Genomic DNA, 17,342 nt, shown 5'->3' on the forward strand with positions numbered 1-17,342 from the left:
ACCAGAGCTTGACACGCTATTGGAGAGATGCAATGTAAACAGTAGAGAAAAATCTGAGATCCTCAATTAGCAATGCCATGAGTAGGTTATTATTACCAAATAATTTTGGGGAGTGCGCGATAGCCTTCACCAAGAACCAACACATAGTCTCTTTATGGAAAGCATTTGTAAACATGGAGAAGACAAGATTGAATGAAGGATGTTAAGGAGGCTGGAGGAACAGAGGTGTCTTTTGGCCACAAGAAACAGACTGGCAATAGCTGGTATTGCTCCCTTACATGAGATGAAACCCACAACTGAAAGTTGTGGTCAACAGAAATGTTGTTTGTCACAGTGTAATAGGTATTAACAATATGAATATTATTATTATTAACATATAGCAGGTGCTTTAAGGTTTACAATGTGATTCCCTCACAACAGCCATAGGGGGTAGATAATGTAGCTTTTGCTACTCCTATTTTATAGATGAGGAAACTGAGGCTAAGAGAGATAAAATAACATTCCGCTACTCTCCATTACTGTAATTCAGCCAAGAAAGGGAATATTATGAAGGGAATTTAATTCTCAATTAAACGTTAAGCAGCTCCTGGGTATAGAGCAAGGCGCTGGATGGATCTGGCTGGTAAATCTATGTGCTTGCAACGTACTAAATGCTTAATACATACATTTCACTGCTGCTGTGCTTGTAACATTCACATATCTATTCAACATGGTCAAGGGGAGATTTCCATCTAGGCATTTTCTACCTCTTGACCTCAAGTGGGCAGGGTCTACCATCATGTGAGTTTGCTCAGCTGACTGCCCAGGGTTGTTCTAATAAGAATCAAATAAGCAAACATGTAAACATGTATTAGGCACCTGAGTTAGGTGCTGGGGAAACAGACAGAAAGGTGAGATGGTCCTACCGCAGCACCTGGCACATAGGAAGCACTTCTTAAGTCATTGCTGATTGACTGAAGAAGCTTACATTTTACTAAGGACATTCTCTAATCAAGGGATGAACTTTGTCGAGCACAAATGAGATGCGAGTTCAAGGATCAAGTGAGTGTTGGCCACAACTTTTAATATCATAAAAATTGCAGCTTCACAGCAGCTGTGAGACAGGCAAACAAGTAGTCACTGGCCTAGGTAAGGCCTGTCCTTGAATCTTCACTGACCCAAAGTCTATTAAACCTGCAGAGAAGCAGGCTGAAGGCTGACCTAGCCAGGCAGCAATTAGGTCAGCCGATGCCTCTCTGTGGGAATGTCAACCCTGCCCTACAAAGTTACATACACACTATCCTTTCAAAGGCAGAGAAGATAGGCTTGTTCTATGACAGCCCATCTTTAGAAGAATCCTAACTACCCAATAGGTGAATGAATGCTGATCTTTTTGAGTCCTTGACTCAACTTTGAAGTTAGGAATATCTGGGTTTTAAACATCATCTGTCCCTTATGAGCTGTATGACCATAACAATAGCTAACATTTATACAGCACTTTTAAAGCTTGCAAAGCGTTTTACATATGCCGTGTTAGGTGTGCCTCATAATAACCCTGAGAGGTAGGTACTTGTTAGACAGGTAAACACACCGACTATGCCATTTCTCAGGGAGACACAAGAGAGCTTCTAGCACCTCTCTCACTAGCAGTTTTGCTTTTGATCCGGTCAGACAAAAGACAGCAATAGAGTCATGATAAGGTGTTAAATAAGCTTACTTTATTCTAGTCTAGTTTGCTGATAATGGGAGCACCAACTCCTACAACATTACCTACCAACTCTTCTTTCAGGAACCAGCATGAAGGTGGGGGGGTGGGAAGCGCCCCCCACAACTACCTCTCTTCTCGATGGGGTCAATTGAAACAGGCGCAACTTGTGCACTCCACTAAATCCCCTCAAGCCTCAATGGGGGCTGGTTGAGGCAAACACACAAATTCCCCCTCCCAAGCCTTGATGGGGGCCGTTCAAGGCACAGCAGCATTCCAGCTGGTGCATTCACCCTTAAGGGGGTCCCTAGTCATTGACCAGAGCCCTCTTGCTTTATAGGGCAAAAGAGAAAGAAGGTATGTTAGCACCAATAGCCTCACAATTTTACATTACTTCATCCCTATATCTACTGTGACTGTGCAGTAGAAACTTTTTAACCATGATCGTGGGAACTCATATCTAATGCCTGGAAACTAGAGATTGTTATGGCTATAGATCCTGGGAAAGAAGAAAGAATAACAAAAATATACCTTACACACACTAAAATTCATCCTACTTACAGAACTATTATTATTTCCTTTTTATGGATGAGAAAATTGAGGCTGAAAGTTTAGATGATTTTCCTGGAGTCACACAGCTAACTAAAATGTCTAAGGATTCAAATTCAGGTCTTCTGAACTGTGCTTTATCTTCCATGCTCTATCTACCACACCACTAAGCTGCCTCTGACTGTGAAGAATCCACTTAACCTCTGGGTGACTTGAAGACCCTACGTCAAGAAGCCTTTATTAAACACCTACTATGTGCCAGGCACTGTGCTAAGTCAGGGGTTTTTATCCTTTTTGTGTGTCATGGACACCTTTGGCAGTCTGAAGCCTAGAAATTCCTCAGAATAGTTTATATAGACAAAATAAAATATGTAGGATTGCAAAGTAAACCAATTAAATTGAAAAAGTAACTTTCTTTTTTTTTTCTCATCCAAGTTTAATCCTCCTGAAATCTATCTTTGAACAAACCTGTCCAGGGTTTGGACCCCAGGGTAAGAACCTCTGCTCTAAGTTATAAGTGAGCTGGATAGTACAGTCTCCACATCAAATGAAATCACAGGTCTCTGACCTACCTCAATTTCCCAATAATTCTGGAATTTAGTGATGAGTCCACTTTAGTTACCTGAAGAGACAGAGAATGGAGATAACTTTTGACACAAAATTAACATAAGACCTCTCCTTGCCTTGATTATTTCATTCCCAGGAGTTCTTAACTCTAGATGGGAGGAAGGTCCATGGATATGAATAGGGAAATGTAAATTTGAATTATTAAAAATTATTCTGAGAAGGGATCCATAGGCTTCACCAGACTGCCAAAGGAGCTCAGGACACCAAAAAAGATTAAGCCCTGTTATAGACCACGATCCAGAAGATTTAGCTTGCACAAAATAAGAGAATGGTATCATATATAGATAGTTCTCACTTTATGTAAATTTGCATTACACAAATTCAATTTCATGTAAAAAATTCTGAAAGAAATCTATACCAAAAAAACCCCCAAACCCACCTATGTTAACTTTACTGTACAGTACTGGCACTCCACGGTCTCCCAACCACCAATAAAAAACCCCTCCAAGTGAAAGCAGAACGGACTTGGGGAGAGATGGTGGTAAAATCTGATTAGGGGCTTGGTGCCGAGAGACCATAGCCCCACTCCACCCACCCATGTCTTGGACCCCCTCAGTCTCCATACACCAGTGTTAGCTACTGTGTCTGTCCCTCACCCCATGTGTCACCTGGCCTCTCCCGTCTGTGTCTGTGTCCAGTCCATGTGCCTGGCCTGGCCTCTGTATTCTTCCTCTTCTTGTTTCTCTGTCCTTGGATGCCATAGGTCCTTGGCTGGCCCCCTCCTTCCTTCCCTTCTCCATATCCACAGGCAAATTCTCAATATGTAAAAATCACTTTACATAGAGGTCTAGAGAACAGTCCACTTTGTAACACAAGAACTGTCTGCATGTGCTAGAGGGCTTCCCACAGTGAATGGGTATCCTGGCCACAGGCCAAACCCTTAACCCCAGTCAACTGTCCCACAACCTTAAGAGAAACTGGAAGAAAAACATGGATAGTACAACACAAAGCCGCTGCTCAAGATTCAATTGAACAGACATCAAAACACCAAACTGAAAACCTACTGAGGGCAGGCTAGGAGAACCTCCTTCTAAAGACAGGTGTTTCTTGGAGTTAACAGAAAAAACCAGACTGCCAATCCATACTCTATAAGTGGCCTGCTCTCAAACTCTTGCCTACCATATGGCCCCAGAGAGGAAGAGTTAGAAGATAAAAGTTAAATCAAGAACACATATACACACAGAGCCAGGTCTTCTCAAGTGAGATTTATTCAGTCAATGGCAACAGTTTTCAATGGGTGGTTTCAAATACAATCTAAATCTATCCCAGTTCCTCCCTTTTCCCACCAAACCACAGCAAGGGAAGTCAGATTGTAGGTATTCCTCCCTGTTTTGTCCAGTCAGCAATCTTTCCACCCACTTTCTGCTTCTCCTTCTGCTTCCTGGTCAATTCCTGGGCACAGTGACTCCATTGCTCTAATTCCCAGCCAAACTGGGAGATTGAAACCTCAGAGGAAACCAGCCCCAGAAAGCCACAGATCTGCTGCTCCAGTATTAAATGCTAGGAAGTTGGTCTTCACAGACCAGATCAGGCCTGCTGTAAACTCATGGAAGACCAGCATTCTGCAATTTAAGTGAAGAAACTCCTCAGGAAAGGCAAACAACTACAACGCTATCTAAAATTTATATAGTCAACCCTCATTTATCTGCAATAATGATGGAGGCAGTGGCAAAAATAAAATTAGTAAGTGCAGATAACCCCCAAAGCAATCGATATCTGGCTTTGGGATGCATCATGTGATTTTATTCTTAGCTGCATCTGTAAGTCATCCTTCAATCAGGATCATAAGAAAATCCATTTCATTCCCTGGAAACACCAGTTGTGCATGAAGGAGAAGGAAATCCCAGACTATCACTAGAGATACAGGGAAAAGGAAATAAGTGAGAGTTGACTATAGCAATTGTCATTAGCCAATCAACAAGCATTTATCAAGTGCCTACTATGTGCCAAGCACTGTTAAACCCAGGGATACAAAAATAATGTCCCCAGTTGCCACAAAGATCCCACATCTAGGAAACTTTTTATGCCCTCTCCCACATCAACGTAAATGGTTGGCTGCGGGCAGGGGATGAGGGGTTGGGGGTCTTGGGCAACTAAGAGGGCCATATTGGATATCTGGAGTCTTCCAACAGCCCAGGCCAATGTTCTACCAATTAATTATGAGACATAAGTGCTCCAGTGCCTGAATTGAGAAGAAATAAGCCCACCAGGTAGAGACCACATCTGAGTCTGGGTCACAAATGGCACCTGCTGGATATTCAAGTCTAAACAATAAATAGTCCTGTCTAAGCCAAGGGTTTTCAACCCTTTTCTTGGAAACCCTAGCATGCTCAGACATTTCTGAAAAGTGCTCTCCTGAAGAAGAGTAAAATGGCACTTGAGGGGGCTAAACAATACAAAAGGAGCTAGACGACTTAAAGGGAGGGATGTAAGAGGAGGAAGAGGCAAGAATAAGGAGAAAATGTGGGGAAAGGAAATGTTCTTTAAAATGAAGTGAATTGCTGACAATCAATGTACATAAAAACTAATAATGAATGTAAATCAAAGGGGATGATCTTTGCATAGAACTAAGTACTCCGCAAATAACCCCAACTAGAGAGTAAATCCTTGTTCTCCAATCAATAGGTTTTGTAATCAACTGGCTGGATGATCTTGGTCAAGTCAATGTCACTCCAGGTTTCACTTTCCTCATCTATACAGTAAGATGCTCTGATGCTCTCTGGAGTGGAAAGGATGGCATTTTTATTCAGGGAACCCCAAATGTACAAATATGCTACTGTTCCTGGGGTCCCCTTGTAAGAGTTCAGCAATAGTGGTGGAGAAGAATTCCTGATCCAAGCCAATGGAATGTGTCAATTAGGAACACTGAAAGCTGAGCAGCTTTCTCCTTCTCCTTCTGCCAACACACCAGCAAAGAGAGGTGTTCTGAGCAGCCACTGTAAATTCCTGGGAATGGAGACAAAGCAAGCATGTAAACAAAGTGAATTATCACAGGATAACAGAAGGCTTCAGAGCCGGACTGGTCCTTAAGATATCAGTACAACCCTCTCATTTACAGAGAAGGAAACCAAGGCAAAGAGAGGTAAAAGACTTAACCAAGGTCACACAGAATTAGCAGCAGAAATGAGATTCCAACCAATTCTGTCCAAGCTAGTCCTCTTTCTATTATATGACACCCAGCCACCAATGGGTGCTTCTAGGTGAATTTCTTTCCCCCAGCAGTATCCATACTGGTCCTACAGGAAAGACGGTAGGAATTTAGAATGACTGAGGTTCAAATCTCTTTTCTTTGCCCTATTATTGTAAGCTTGGTTGGATTAGAGTTCATACTTTTAGTCTGTTATAGCACTTTGAACCTAAGCTCAAAGCCCAAGTTGTAATTCCTCTATTCCCTGAGATCACAGATCAGAGTTGGAAGGAACCTTAGAGGTCATCTAGTCCAACCCCCTCATTTTACAGATGAGGAAACTGAGGCTCAGATTATTTAAGTGACTTGCCCAAAGTCACAGAGGTAGGTGACCAAGACAGGATGTAAACTCAGATCCACTAACTTTAAATCCAGTGTTCTCTCCCTGTATTTGCAGTCTGCCCCTGAATAACAATGACAAGTACCCCCATTTTGTAGATGAGGATAAGGGTATAAAAACATACCCTGTGCACAGTATAGCCTTTAAAACCAGAGTAACTTGGGGGGCAGGCAGGTGGTACAGGGACACTGTGCATCACTGGTCCAAGAAGAACACACAAGGTCTTGGAATGTCTTGTGTATTCCACAAAACATTGTTCACTGAGACATCAAAAGATGTAACTTCCTCACCAGCCTTCCTCCCCAGCAGGCTGGTTTGACAGTTTACCACTAATATGTCTTCAAAGTAACTGTGGGCTGAAATCAGAGGAAACTGGCTCCTAGAATGCCCAGAGAGGATGGGGGGAAAAGGTCCCCAATCCACATCACCCTAGAAGCCAAAGCATTCTCATGCTACCACCTGACAAAGGATGCTAAATTGGAGATCTCTTTGGATCAACGCATCGCATGAATGGGCCCGATGGCCACAGTACCAGAAGAGCCCATTCTTCCCACACACATTGCAAGGCCAATTTTACTGGGCTACCCAAGGAAGCTCATAGTCTTCCCACCCTGGGAGCCCTTTGATCATTTACAGCCTTCAGTCTGATCTTCTAGCCAGAACTGGTCTTCCATGTAATGCTCGGTGTCTGTGCCACTGTCCTGAAGGCTGTCCTCACAGTTTGAGGGGTGGCTGCGGGCCTCCTGCAGCTCCCACTGCACCTCAACCAACCGATAAAGCTCCATGGCAGTTGCAGCATCTTCCACAGATGAATGCCCATGCTGGCCAACCTGCAAAGGAAAAAGGAATCAAAGTCCTTGGGGCCTGAAGGTGAGTGTGAGCTCCCAGGGAACAGGGATATAGGCTGCACTGGTGGGTTCTGTCCCATGCCACAAAGTGGCAGACATCTTAACAAGTAATTCCTGATCAGGATGGACTAATTTCCATAACCTTTTTAGGGGAGCTAAGGTAGGCTAAATCCAGACAGAAGAAGAACAGGAGCTAAGATGGGAAGATGGGAAGCTTGGGGAGACTGGGGACTAAGAAAGAACCTCCAAGGAATAAATCAATAAAGGAAGGATCTGGTATCTTCCAGGACACAAATAAGGGGGGAGTTAGGGAAAGGGGAAGGAGGTCACAGAACACAGTGATATTCAGGCCTGTGAAAAAAGGAGATCCTTGCCTAAAGTATTCTGGGCTTGAGTTGGGAAAAAAGCAATTACAAGGAAAAGTAAACCCACAAATAGTAATGGACAGAATGATGATTTGAAGGCAGAAGGCTGGGGTTCAAATCCCAATTCTGCCACTACTGCTTATTTATGACTTGTCATTTCATATCTCTAGGTCTTAGTTTCTTCATCTATAAAATGCTGTAAACTCAGGTTCCTATGATCAACACACACACATACACAACAGAGTGTTTCTTCAGGTTAGAGCCATGCTTGGAGCTACCACTCCACCTGAGATGCCATAGGCTTTGACTCCCACTCCACAATGGGAACTCTCTTCATCTTCTGTCCATTCCTTCCTCCCCATCAACCCTCACACACCTGGATTCTTTTGTTCAGCAGCTGCAGGGCCAGGTTCTTGAGAGAAGAGGATTGGGCTCTGACAGGGAATCCCGTTTGGTTGATCAGGCTAGGGACAGAAAGAGTGTCGCGAGTTTGTCTCCGGGGATGGAAGTATTTGAGGGCCCGGAAGTCATTATGGAGTGCGTGGCCCACCACCAACTTGCCCTTCAGCAGCTTAAGGATCTAAGAAACATGAAATGCATCAGTGAGATTCTTATCACTTTACCAATGAATACCTGCTACAAGCGGACAAGCATCTTTCAAGGGTTCAAGAAGTAACCCAGGGAGAGAACAGGCTTCTGATAGGATCCAGGACCACCCTCATTCCTAAGGGCCGGGGCCCACATCTGCTCCAACCATTCTAGTGCAAGAGTAAAGTCTGATACCTCTTTTATGAAGAGGATTCCATCCACTCACCTCTGAGGGTTCTTACTGGCAATACCACATTTTACAATTTGGTCATATTCTATATCTCTTTTATTGATTTCTTCCCTTCCCCAACCTCATACATGGCACAGTAGATGGAGTGGAGTCTGGAAGACATGAGTTCAACTCCTACCTCAGATACCTAACTAGTTATGTGACTCTGGTCAAGTCATAACCTCATTCAGCCTCAGTCTCCTCATCTGCAAAATGGGAATAATAACAGCAACCTACCTCACTGGGTTACTTTAAGACTAAATGAAACATGTAAACTATTTGGCAAACCTTAAGCACTGTGTAAATGCCAGTTAGTAATTGGAGTATCTTGAATTGGGAGCCTGTTTTGCATGTTTTCAAATCCTGTCTCCCTAATTAGACTACAAATGATTTGAGGATCCTGTCCTTTACCTCTTCTCTATCTTCCATAGTATTTGGCATGATGCAAATCACAAAGCATTGACTTGCTTTCTTCTGGTAACTGTCTTTTCCTACTTATTCCCCCTGGTCCTAATTCCCTAGCTTTTGAGAATAGGGGATACTTCCCCTCCCATCTGATCTAACCTGTCTTCTTCCAAAGTATCTCTTTCTAGGACAACTTCCTCAGGTGCAGTGAGGATTCCTCACCATCCTGCACTCATTAACCCATCAAAAGTCACTGACTGAGCTGCATGTGGCCTCTTAACGCTGCAGGTTCTCCACCCCTAGACTGAATACTCCATACCCAGCAGTGTGCAAGAAGGTGCTATACTGGACCTATGATTTCACTGAACTCCCAGAAGAGGAAGCGGCCTCTTCCAACACAAGTTGGCCCTTCTCTAAAACTTCTAGTCTTGGAGAGCTGCCTAGATATTTGGGAGGTTAAGTGATCTGCCCACAGTTATAGCCAGTATGGGTCAGATGTCATACCAGAAATACTAGGTTTTCCTGCCTTTGAGGCCAGCTCTCTCCGCACTAGGTGACACTGCCAGCCTCTACTGCTAGGTATATAGAGATACAAGATTCTAAGGTCATTTCTTGCCCTAAAGGAACTTAAAAGCTAGTTGAGGAGACAAGACTTCACATGATGGAACCAAGACAGCTGTCAGAAACCATACTCTTAGTCCCAGGCTCAAGTCACCTGTGGCAGGGGGAATCAGGCCCTGCTATTAGTTATTAGAAGTGGGACCAGATGAAGACTCCATGAGCCTCCCTGTTCTGTTTTTTCAATCTTATTTTGTCCTTAACTTGTAAGTTGCCCCAAATCCTCTTAGGAGGAAGGTATGAATCTTGAAGCCAACAGGGGTCCTCCAATACTTAGCAGCACATCAGTAGAGCTTTCCTAGCCATGCCCATACCTCCTTTTGTGCCACTCTGAAGGGGATAGCATTCTGCATATGCTGTCGGGTGATGCCACTCCAGCGGGTTCGATAATCCACAATGGGTGTCTCAGGCCGAATGTATTTGTCATACAGAACGTCCCCGTGGTAACTCACCACCGAGCATCGGGCCAGCTCACTCACTCGCCCACCAGGGCCAGTACCCACCATCTCACAGTCAATGGCCACACATTTGTTGGGCATAGCATGGCCAGAGGAGCCCTTGCGGGGTTCAATCTTCTGAATCGGCTTTTTTCTGGGCTGAGTATCAGGTGATCTGAGTGTAGCCTGACGTGTACTACCCCTGGTGGTCTCTGTGCCCTCCAGAACCTCTGGTCTGGCCAACTGGAGGGTGCCCTCTGACTCTTGAGGCAAATTCAGCACACCTCGCTTCTCTAGAAAGGCCTTGCGTACCATGAACCGCTGGTGCTGCCGGCTCCTCCTCTTGTGCCACCACCGAGGTGTGTCCTTACCACCGAAGCTGGTCGAAGGTGTGCTTGAGCACTCAAAGTACTTAGAGCTCTCTTTTGTTGCTATCCCTGTCAGCTCACTGAGGGGAACATGGGTGGCCATCTCTCTACCAGGCTGTGACCCACTACTGCTCAGCACCCTAAGAAGGGGACAAGGAACAGAGAAGTCAAGTCAGAGTAATCATCAGAGCTCATTAGAACATTACCCCTTCCCAAACATTTCATTGATATGTCAGCTGAAACCCAGAATGTAAACTGCCTTGTGATAAGATAAACTTACTACAGGGTCACAGGTATAGTAAATGTCAAAGCCAAGATTCGAGCCTAGATCTCCAGACTTAAATCAGATAGTAGTGAACAGTTTCTCCCCAGGGACAATGGGAACACTGTATTGCTGATCCTTTAGATATGGACCCTTGAGTTTTACTTGAGTTTACTTGCTTGCCAACTCCTCCCCTTCGTTGTTACTAAACAAACCCTACATACAAGTTACTCATGGATGCAAGCTGGTTAAATTAGACCCCGCCAGTGACAGGAGCAACACACATAGACAGAAACAGCTAGAATGACTGAAAAATCCACTAGTGAAGACCCAGACAGCAAAAGAATTCTAGCAATCCATGAATAAATGAATAAAAACACATTTATTATGTGCCTATACACAGCATTCTAAGTTCTGGGGCTACAAATAAAAAAAAAAAGACAGTCTCTCCCATCCAGGAGTTTAAATTCTAACAGGAGAAAACACAAACAGGGGAGTGATGGCCAGGGACAGGGACAGATGAAGAGAGAATTCACATTGTGCAGTGTGAGCCAAAGTCTGTGGCATCTCAGGTGGGGTGGTAGCTACAGCCAGGCATTCAATTTTGAAAGAGTATAGATATAATGAGTTAAGCTATATGAACATACCCTCTTACCAAAAGGCACTGTTGATTTGATTATGGATTGAGAACTGGAAATGGAGAAGAGGGGTCATGACAGGGAGAGTAGACCAGGCAGCAAGATGACTGCCAAGAAGAGGAAACATGGTCTGGGGCCTACCAGAAATAGTTAAGTCAGTTAACGCACTCACCAAGCAAGGACAGAGGGAGCCCCGAGCCAAGGTTTTTACTCAAGACTGGTGTTCAAAAGTATCTAGGACCTCCTTATCCTAAACTGATCCACTTACAAAAGGCTCCAGCAACCCTACCAGGATTGGGCCATTGAGTTTACAGTCTGGATACAGACTTCCTGGGTTATGGATATGAGTACTGCTTTGGTTTCCCACACCCAGTCCCATGACTGTGACTCAAGGCTGCTTAGCGAGACAGCAGCTTGTCTCCTAGAATCATTCGGTGGGAATTTCCTCCACGATTACATGCTATAAATAGTCCCTGTACTTAGACTAGAGGTGAGTGTGTCAGTATTTCTACTCCTCGTCATCCAGAAGCAGACCAACATACTCATTTTTATAAATTTTTGATTCTGATTTATACTGCCTCTCTACCATCTCTAGATTCTGTGGATCTCTCATTTATAAACAGTGGTCAGAATTCACTTCTAATGATTTCTTCTCTAATTAACTCAATCTATATCACAACATTGTCATTATACTCCAATCCATATTTCTGCTTTTTTGTTATTTTAAACATTTTAATGTGTACAAGAGGTCAAAAGACCTGGTTTTGACTCCTAACTCTTAATGTTAGCACATTTATCATCAGGCATGTCATTCCACGTTTTTGAAAGTTTTCTCCTCGTTCTACAGTTGAGGAAATGGAAGCCCCGAAAATGATTTGCCCCAAATCATAGTAGTAGTAGTAGAAGTAGTAGTAGTAGTAGTAGTAGAAGAAGAAGAAAAAGAAGAAGAAGTAGTAGGGATGGGATCTTGTTACTTTCCCTGACTGCAGGGAAGAGACTGAGTTCTAGCAGGCAACCCCTAAAGCTCTTTCAGTAGGATCACCTATATAAACACTGAAAGACAAGAAGACACAGATGGAGATAAGGTAACTGTGGTAGGCAAGTTCCAGAGCTTTGGAAATCCAAGTTAGTCAAGACTCCGAGAAATAAATCATGAACACAGAGTAAGATAATCTGAATTCCAATGGACAGAGACTTACAAGGAGCCAGGAGATTAACATTCTAGACTTTCTGCCACCAATTTGCCAGATGATATGAAAAGCACTAGATTGGGGGAAGGAGCCAGAAGACTACCAACCTTGGCCACCCACAGAGGTTGGACTGAGCACATAGGATCATAGATTTGTAGCTGAAAGGAACCTTGGGGGTCATCTATTCCAACCCCTTTGTTCAACAGATGTCAAAACTGAGTCATTAAGTGATTTACCCAAGACTACACAGTGGCAGTGACAGTGGCAGAGCTGGAACCCAGATTCTTTGATTCCCCCCCAGAGATCTTTCTCTCCTTTAGAGAACCCTTAAGGTCACTTCCAAATCCTAAGGTCAAAAATTTCATTCTATTATAATACTTAAGCTCTCTAGACTTCAGGTTACTAGGCAATAAATGAGAAGTCTCCAGGACCACTTTTTATCCCACAGGGAAAAGTCCAGGCTGAGTAGTAAGAATACAATAAGCATGACCTCATCAAAGGAAAGGCTCTCAAGATTCAGAGTAAGTTATAATTAGTGCTGACAAAGCTCTGAGTGACTAATGCTCTGATGAACAAAACTCAGACTTTGAATATCCCTATCAGGACCTCAGAGGGAGAAGTCATTGATCCAGCCTCTTTCCTCTTCTACAGCACCAAGAATTCAGGACCCAATTCACCACTACCATCCCTCCAGAATTCTGGAGCAATAGACTCAGGATTCTTGAATGAGAGGCCTTATGGTAAAATAGTCCTGAGTGGCAGGAGCCACTATTCTTCACAGTGAGGATCTGTAATCCCAGGATCTGGGTACAAATCATGACTCTGCTACTTAATAGCTATATAACCTCTGTCAAGTCGCTCTCCCCCTCTAGACCTCAGTTTCCTTTGTGAGATTACGAGGTTGGTTAGGTGATAGCTAAAGTCTCCATTTTTAACAATTTTGTAATCTTGTATGACCCACACAAAAGCCTGAAGGAAAATGAGGGCTGAGTCCTTAAGAGTAAGGCCTCCAGGGAAGTGGGCAGCGATCAGTGGGGTGGACTCCAAATGCTGCCCTCAAACTGGAAACCTAATTTAAGGAGCAATAGGGTGGGACCTGGGTGATTGACTAAAGAATGCCCAAGAGAAGTTTAAAAAAAAAATAAAGCTCCTAAAAACTCTTATCGGTCATCTAGACCCATTTCCTAGTTTCAGAGAAGGGGAAACTGAGGTCTACAGAAGGCAAGGTCTATGGAAAGAGCACTGCTCTGCTCACAGGCTGGAAGGAATGTGGGAGGTCAATTCTCTTCATTTAATGAAAGAAGAAACCCAGAGAGGTTACCTGATCTGTCTAAGGTCACACAGGTAGCAAGTATCGGGGGGGTGAATATTTGCTGTCTGGTTCTCTAACTCCATAAGCCCATGCTATCTCCTGTACCATGATTCGGGGCCCTGAGTTCAAATCCCGTCTCGGGGCCTGACCTTGGACCAGTCGGTTAAGCTCTTGCCCGGAGGGGGGTATGGGGAAGTCCCATTTCCTCCTCAGTAAAATGAAAGGACTGGGGTGCCCCCTGATGCCTCTACCCCGACCCTACGGTCCAGCCCAGGAGAGGGGCTGGAACCTCCCCAGGCCCACCGGGGGTCTCTCTGCCCCGCTACGTGTGGCGAGGCCATAAAGGAAGCTCGGCGAGTGCCACGACGGGGGGGGGGGCGCCTCGGGGCGCTGCCTTCGCTCCCACTCCCACGCCTACCCGACCCGCGCCCCCGGCCCGGCCTCGCCCCCCACCCCACCCAGAGGACCTGCCGCTTCCCGAGGGTCTCCCTCCTCACTCGGTTCCGAGTCCCCTCCCCGGAGGCCCTGGATTTTGGCTGCGACCCCCCCGGCCTCACAGCTTACCGGACACCCGCAAGTCCCTCTTCCGGCCTCCACATGGTCGCACGGAAGGCAGAGGCTCCCACATGCCCGGGCAAGCCCTGCTTCTGCTCTCAATCAATTGGCTCCTGCAACTGTACTGCCCTCCCCCAAGCTCCTCTGATTGGTCACGGGATTGACATTCTCGAGCCGGCTCGAAGCCGGGAGAGGCGTGGCTTTGGGGAAGGGGCGGGGTTTTCCAGGATCCCCTCTGGTTTACCTATGGGGTGGATTTAAATGTAAAGGCTACGGGGACGGGGCCAAGTGAGCAGAACCTGAATTAGGAGACATCAATAATACAATAATAAAGGAAAAAGGAAAAAACTTCAGGGCTCTAATCTTGACTTCAGGAGTCTCTCGCCTCTCCTGGAGAAAGGTGGTGGACTCTAGGTATAGAAAGGGGCATATATTTTCAGTTATGGCCAATGTATTGATTTGTTTAGCTTGACTTTATTTTAAGAGAAGAATTCTTTGGTGGAGGGCGGGGATAGGAAAATAGTTTGAGAAATGACAGGAATGCAGAAAAAGAAAAGAGAATCGATGAAACATTTTTTAAAATAAAATTTTCAGGGGCAGTTAGGTGGCGCTGTGAATAGAGCTCCGGCCTTGGAGTCAGGAGGACCTCAGTTCAAATCCAGCCTCAGACACTTAACACTCACTAGCTGTGTGAACCTGGGCAAGTCACATAACCCCATCACCTCACCAAAAAAAAAAAAAGTAAAATAAAATTTTCAGAGTACAATTCCCAGTTCCCTCTTTCCACTCTCCTTCTTACCCGACTTACCATGTGTCATTTCAGTTGTCATTGCTTTAATCCAGCAGTTCTCAAACTTTTTGGTCTTAGGACCTCTTTATACTCTTAAAAATTACTGAAGACCCCAAACAGCTTTTGGTTATATCTCTTGATATTTACCTTACTAAAATTTTAAACTGATAAGTTTTAAAATAGCATTAATTCATTTAAAAATAACAATAATAAACCAACGACACGTTAACATAGGTAATGTATTTATGAAAAGGGTTTCCCAAAACAAAAAGAAATTTAGGGAGGAGAGGATCATTGTTTTACCAATTTTTGCAAATCGCTTTAAAGTCTGGCTTAATAGAAGACAATTGGATTCTCCTATCTGCTTCTGCATTCAATCTGTTGTGATATGCTGTTGTAGTTGAAAAAAAATGAAGAAAATCTAGCCTTACACAGATATGTATAGTTGGAGAAGGGAAGAGCACGTTAATAGATAAATAATACCTTAGTATTATCATTAAAATAGTTTTGACCTAATCAACCCTCTGAAATTTTCTCAAGGACAGAAAGGGTCTAGGCCTGATCTACAGGGTTCAAAGGACCATACCTTGAGAACCTCTGCTCTAACCTAACACCTGCCTTTTGTTTCAGGAATGTAAACTAGAGCAGCATGGAAGATGTTAAGAATGGGTTAGTAAATTGATGAAAGGGATGGTTTCAGAAATATGGGAAGACTAGCACTCTGATATAGAGCAAAATGAGCAGAATCAAGAGAACAAATTATACAGTAACCACAACCCTGTAAAACTGAACAACTTTGAAGCACTTTAAAACTCTGATCAATATTATTTCATATGTTCAGGTCTCCTGGGTTGTCCTCTTCTCACTTTCAGGGGACCCTTCCTGCCTTCAGGCATTAGAGATGCTATTCCTTCCTGCTCCTACTTATCTCCTGGCCTGGCTTGACCTTTCTGAAGGTATTGGCAAGAAAACCTATTCTGTTAGGTCCCTACACTACTCCCCAGCCTGAGAGGACTAACAACCTGAGAGGTCATCTTCCTGAGATTAAATATCTAATGATGTTATTAACCCTCCAGAACTCATTTGACACTGATTAAAAAACACCCAACCCCATCATACCCAGGCCATCCAAATCATCCCGAAATGCCCCTCCTTCATTACACAAAATCCATTCACATATATCCCTCCCTACCACTGACTACAATGTCCCACTCTGAAGTTACCCACTTCTTCCATTGTGCTCCCTGGAACAGATGCTCGGTAGGTAACAAACACTTTCATCCTGAATCTTTTCCTTTTCCACTCCCTTCATCTCCTGGCTCTCACTCTGACCTAGATCCCTCCTGATGATACAACCACCCTGGCCACCTTTGAATCCCTTTCAAACACTGGTTGCACTTTCACTCATAATCCTGACTAATCAGTCCAAGTGGAAAAGTTGGAATACTCTTTCACTCAGTAACCTCTTTCACTTAGTAACTTCTCCAATCAAAATTCTGATCACTGTTGTCTACCTACCTCCAGTACACTCTCCTTTCCTCAATAAGTCCAGTGCCTGGCTTAGTCTTTCTCTTTTCCCCAACTCCTGTCCTCATACTAGAGGACTTCAACATATTGATTCTCCTTCAAATACTCTAACCTTCCAGTTCCTCAGTTTATTCATTTCCCATGACTCCCTCCTCCACCCCACCATAGCTACACACAGATGGTGATACTTTTGGTCCTACCATCAACCACAAAAGTTCCTCTTCCATGTTTATGAATGCTGAAATTCCCTTATCCAGTCACAATTTGATGTTATTCCACCTCTCACTTTCTTGCAAATCCAAAACCCTGTTTATTGTTGTCATGGACCTCCAATCCCTTAGTTCTTTCCCTATATCACCCCTGAAATGTTAGTTCATCATGTCTGTAATGGCAACACTCCTCCCTTCCATATCTTGACCCCTTATAAACCAGTTCAACTTAACACTGTGCTTTGTCTCTTTGTTCTGTCCCAGATCTTACCCTGCCAAACCTCAGTCCTGGAATTCTCCCACCATCTGGTGTCTTGGAATTAAATTAGAGAAAGTCATGAAACTGTGCTAACTGGATCCACTACAAATTTATGTTACATAATCTCAATGGGACCTTCACTGCAGCAAATCAATCCTTTTACAACTGTCTAACTGACTTACTTTCCCATCACCATAGCCACCTTCCCAAACCCTTTCATTCCTCCTCAAACCTACCATAGCTCCCCTTACCCCTACACTCTCAACTGAGAACCTGGCCTCATATTTCACTGAAAGAATTGAGGCCATTTTCCAGAGGTCCTCTTCTCCTCTCCTACTCAACTCACATCACCCAG

The 17,342-nt window shown here is 44.1% G+C and overlaps 1 protein-coding gene across 3 annotated transcripts; it reads right to left on the bottom strand.

Annotated features, from left to right (window-relative positions):
- Nucleotides 1-4,046: 4,046 nt before the first annotated feature.
- Nucleotides 4,047-14,507, bottom strand: AEN (apoptosis enhancing nuclease). Of its 3 annotated transcripts, none has more exons than XM_020964785.2 (4): nucleotides 14,212-14,507; nucleotides 9,755-10,385; nucleotides 7,977-8,180; nucleotides 4,047-7,217 (listed from the first exon to the last, which is right to left on the bottom strand). In XM_020964785.2, the coding sequence occupies exons 1-4, from the start codon at nucleotides 14,244-14,246 to the stop codon at nucleotides 7,014-7,016; spliced, it is 1,074 nt and encodes a 357-aa protein (XP_020820444.1). In that variant the 5' UTR covers nucleotides 14,247-14,507; the 3' UTR covers nucleotides 4,047-7,013. The 3 variants fall into 3 exon arrangements, with proteins under 3 accessions (XP_020820444.1, XP_020820452.1, XP_020820428.1); XM_020964793.2 differs by lacking the exon at nucleotides 14,212-14,507 and adding an exon at nucleotides 13,797-13,947; XM_020964769.2 differs by lacking the exon at nucleotides 14,212-14,507 and adding an exon at nucleotides 13,657-13,790.
- Between the last annotated feature and the right edge of the window lie 2,835 nt (nucleotides 14,508-17,342).

Source organism: Phascolarctos cinereus, unplaced genomic scaffold (genome assembly GCF_003287225.1).
Source record: "Phascolarctos cinereus isolate Bilbo 61053 unplaced genomic scaffold, phaCin_HiC Scaffold_3;HRSCAF=262, whole genome shotgun sequence".
In the NCBI taxonomy this organism is placed as follows: domain Eukaryota; kingdom Metazoa; phylum Chordata; class Mammalia; order Diprotodontia; family Phascolarctidae; genus Phascolarctos; species Phascolarctos cinereus.

What these genes read in the sequence shown, in the direction of transcription:
- AEN (XM_020964769.2), bottom strand. Translation starts at nt 13,730, where the DNA reads ATGGAGTTAGAGAACCAGACAGCAAATATTCACCCCCCCGATACTTGC. An exon ending in TGTGACCTTAGACAGATCAG is followed by an intron (nt 10,386 to 13,656) that starts GTAACCTCTCTG and finishes TCCCCTTCTTAG; the next exon opens with GGTGCTGAGCAGTAGTGGGT. An exon ending in TGCTGAACAAAAGAATCCAG is followed by an intron (nt 7,218 to 7,976) that starts GTGTGTGAGGGT and finishes TTTCCTTTGCAG; the next exon opens with GTTGGCCAGCATGGGCATTC.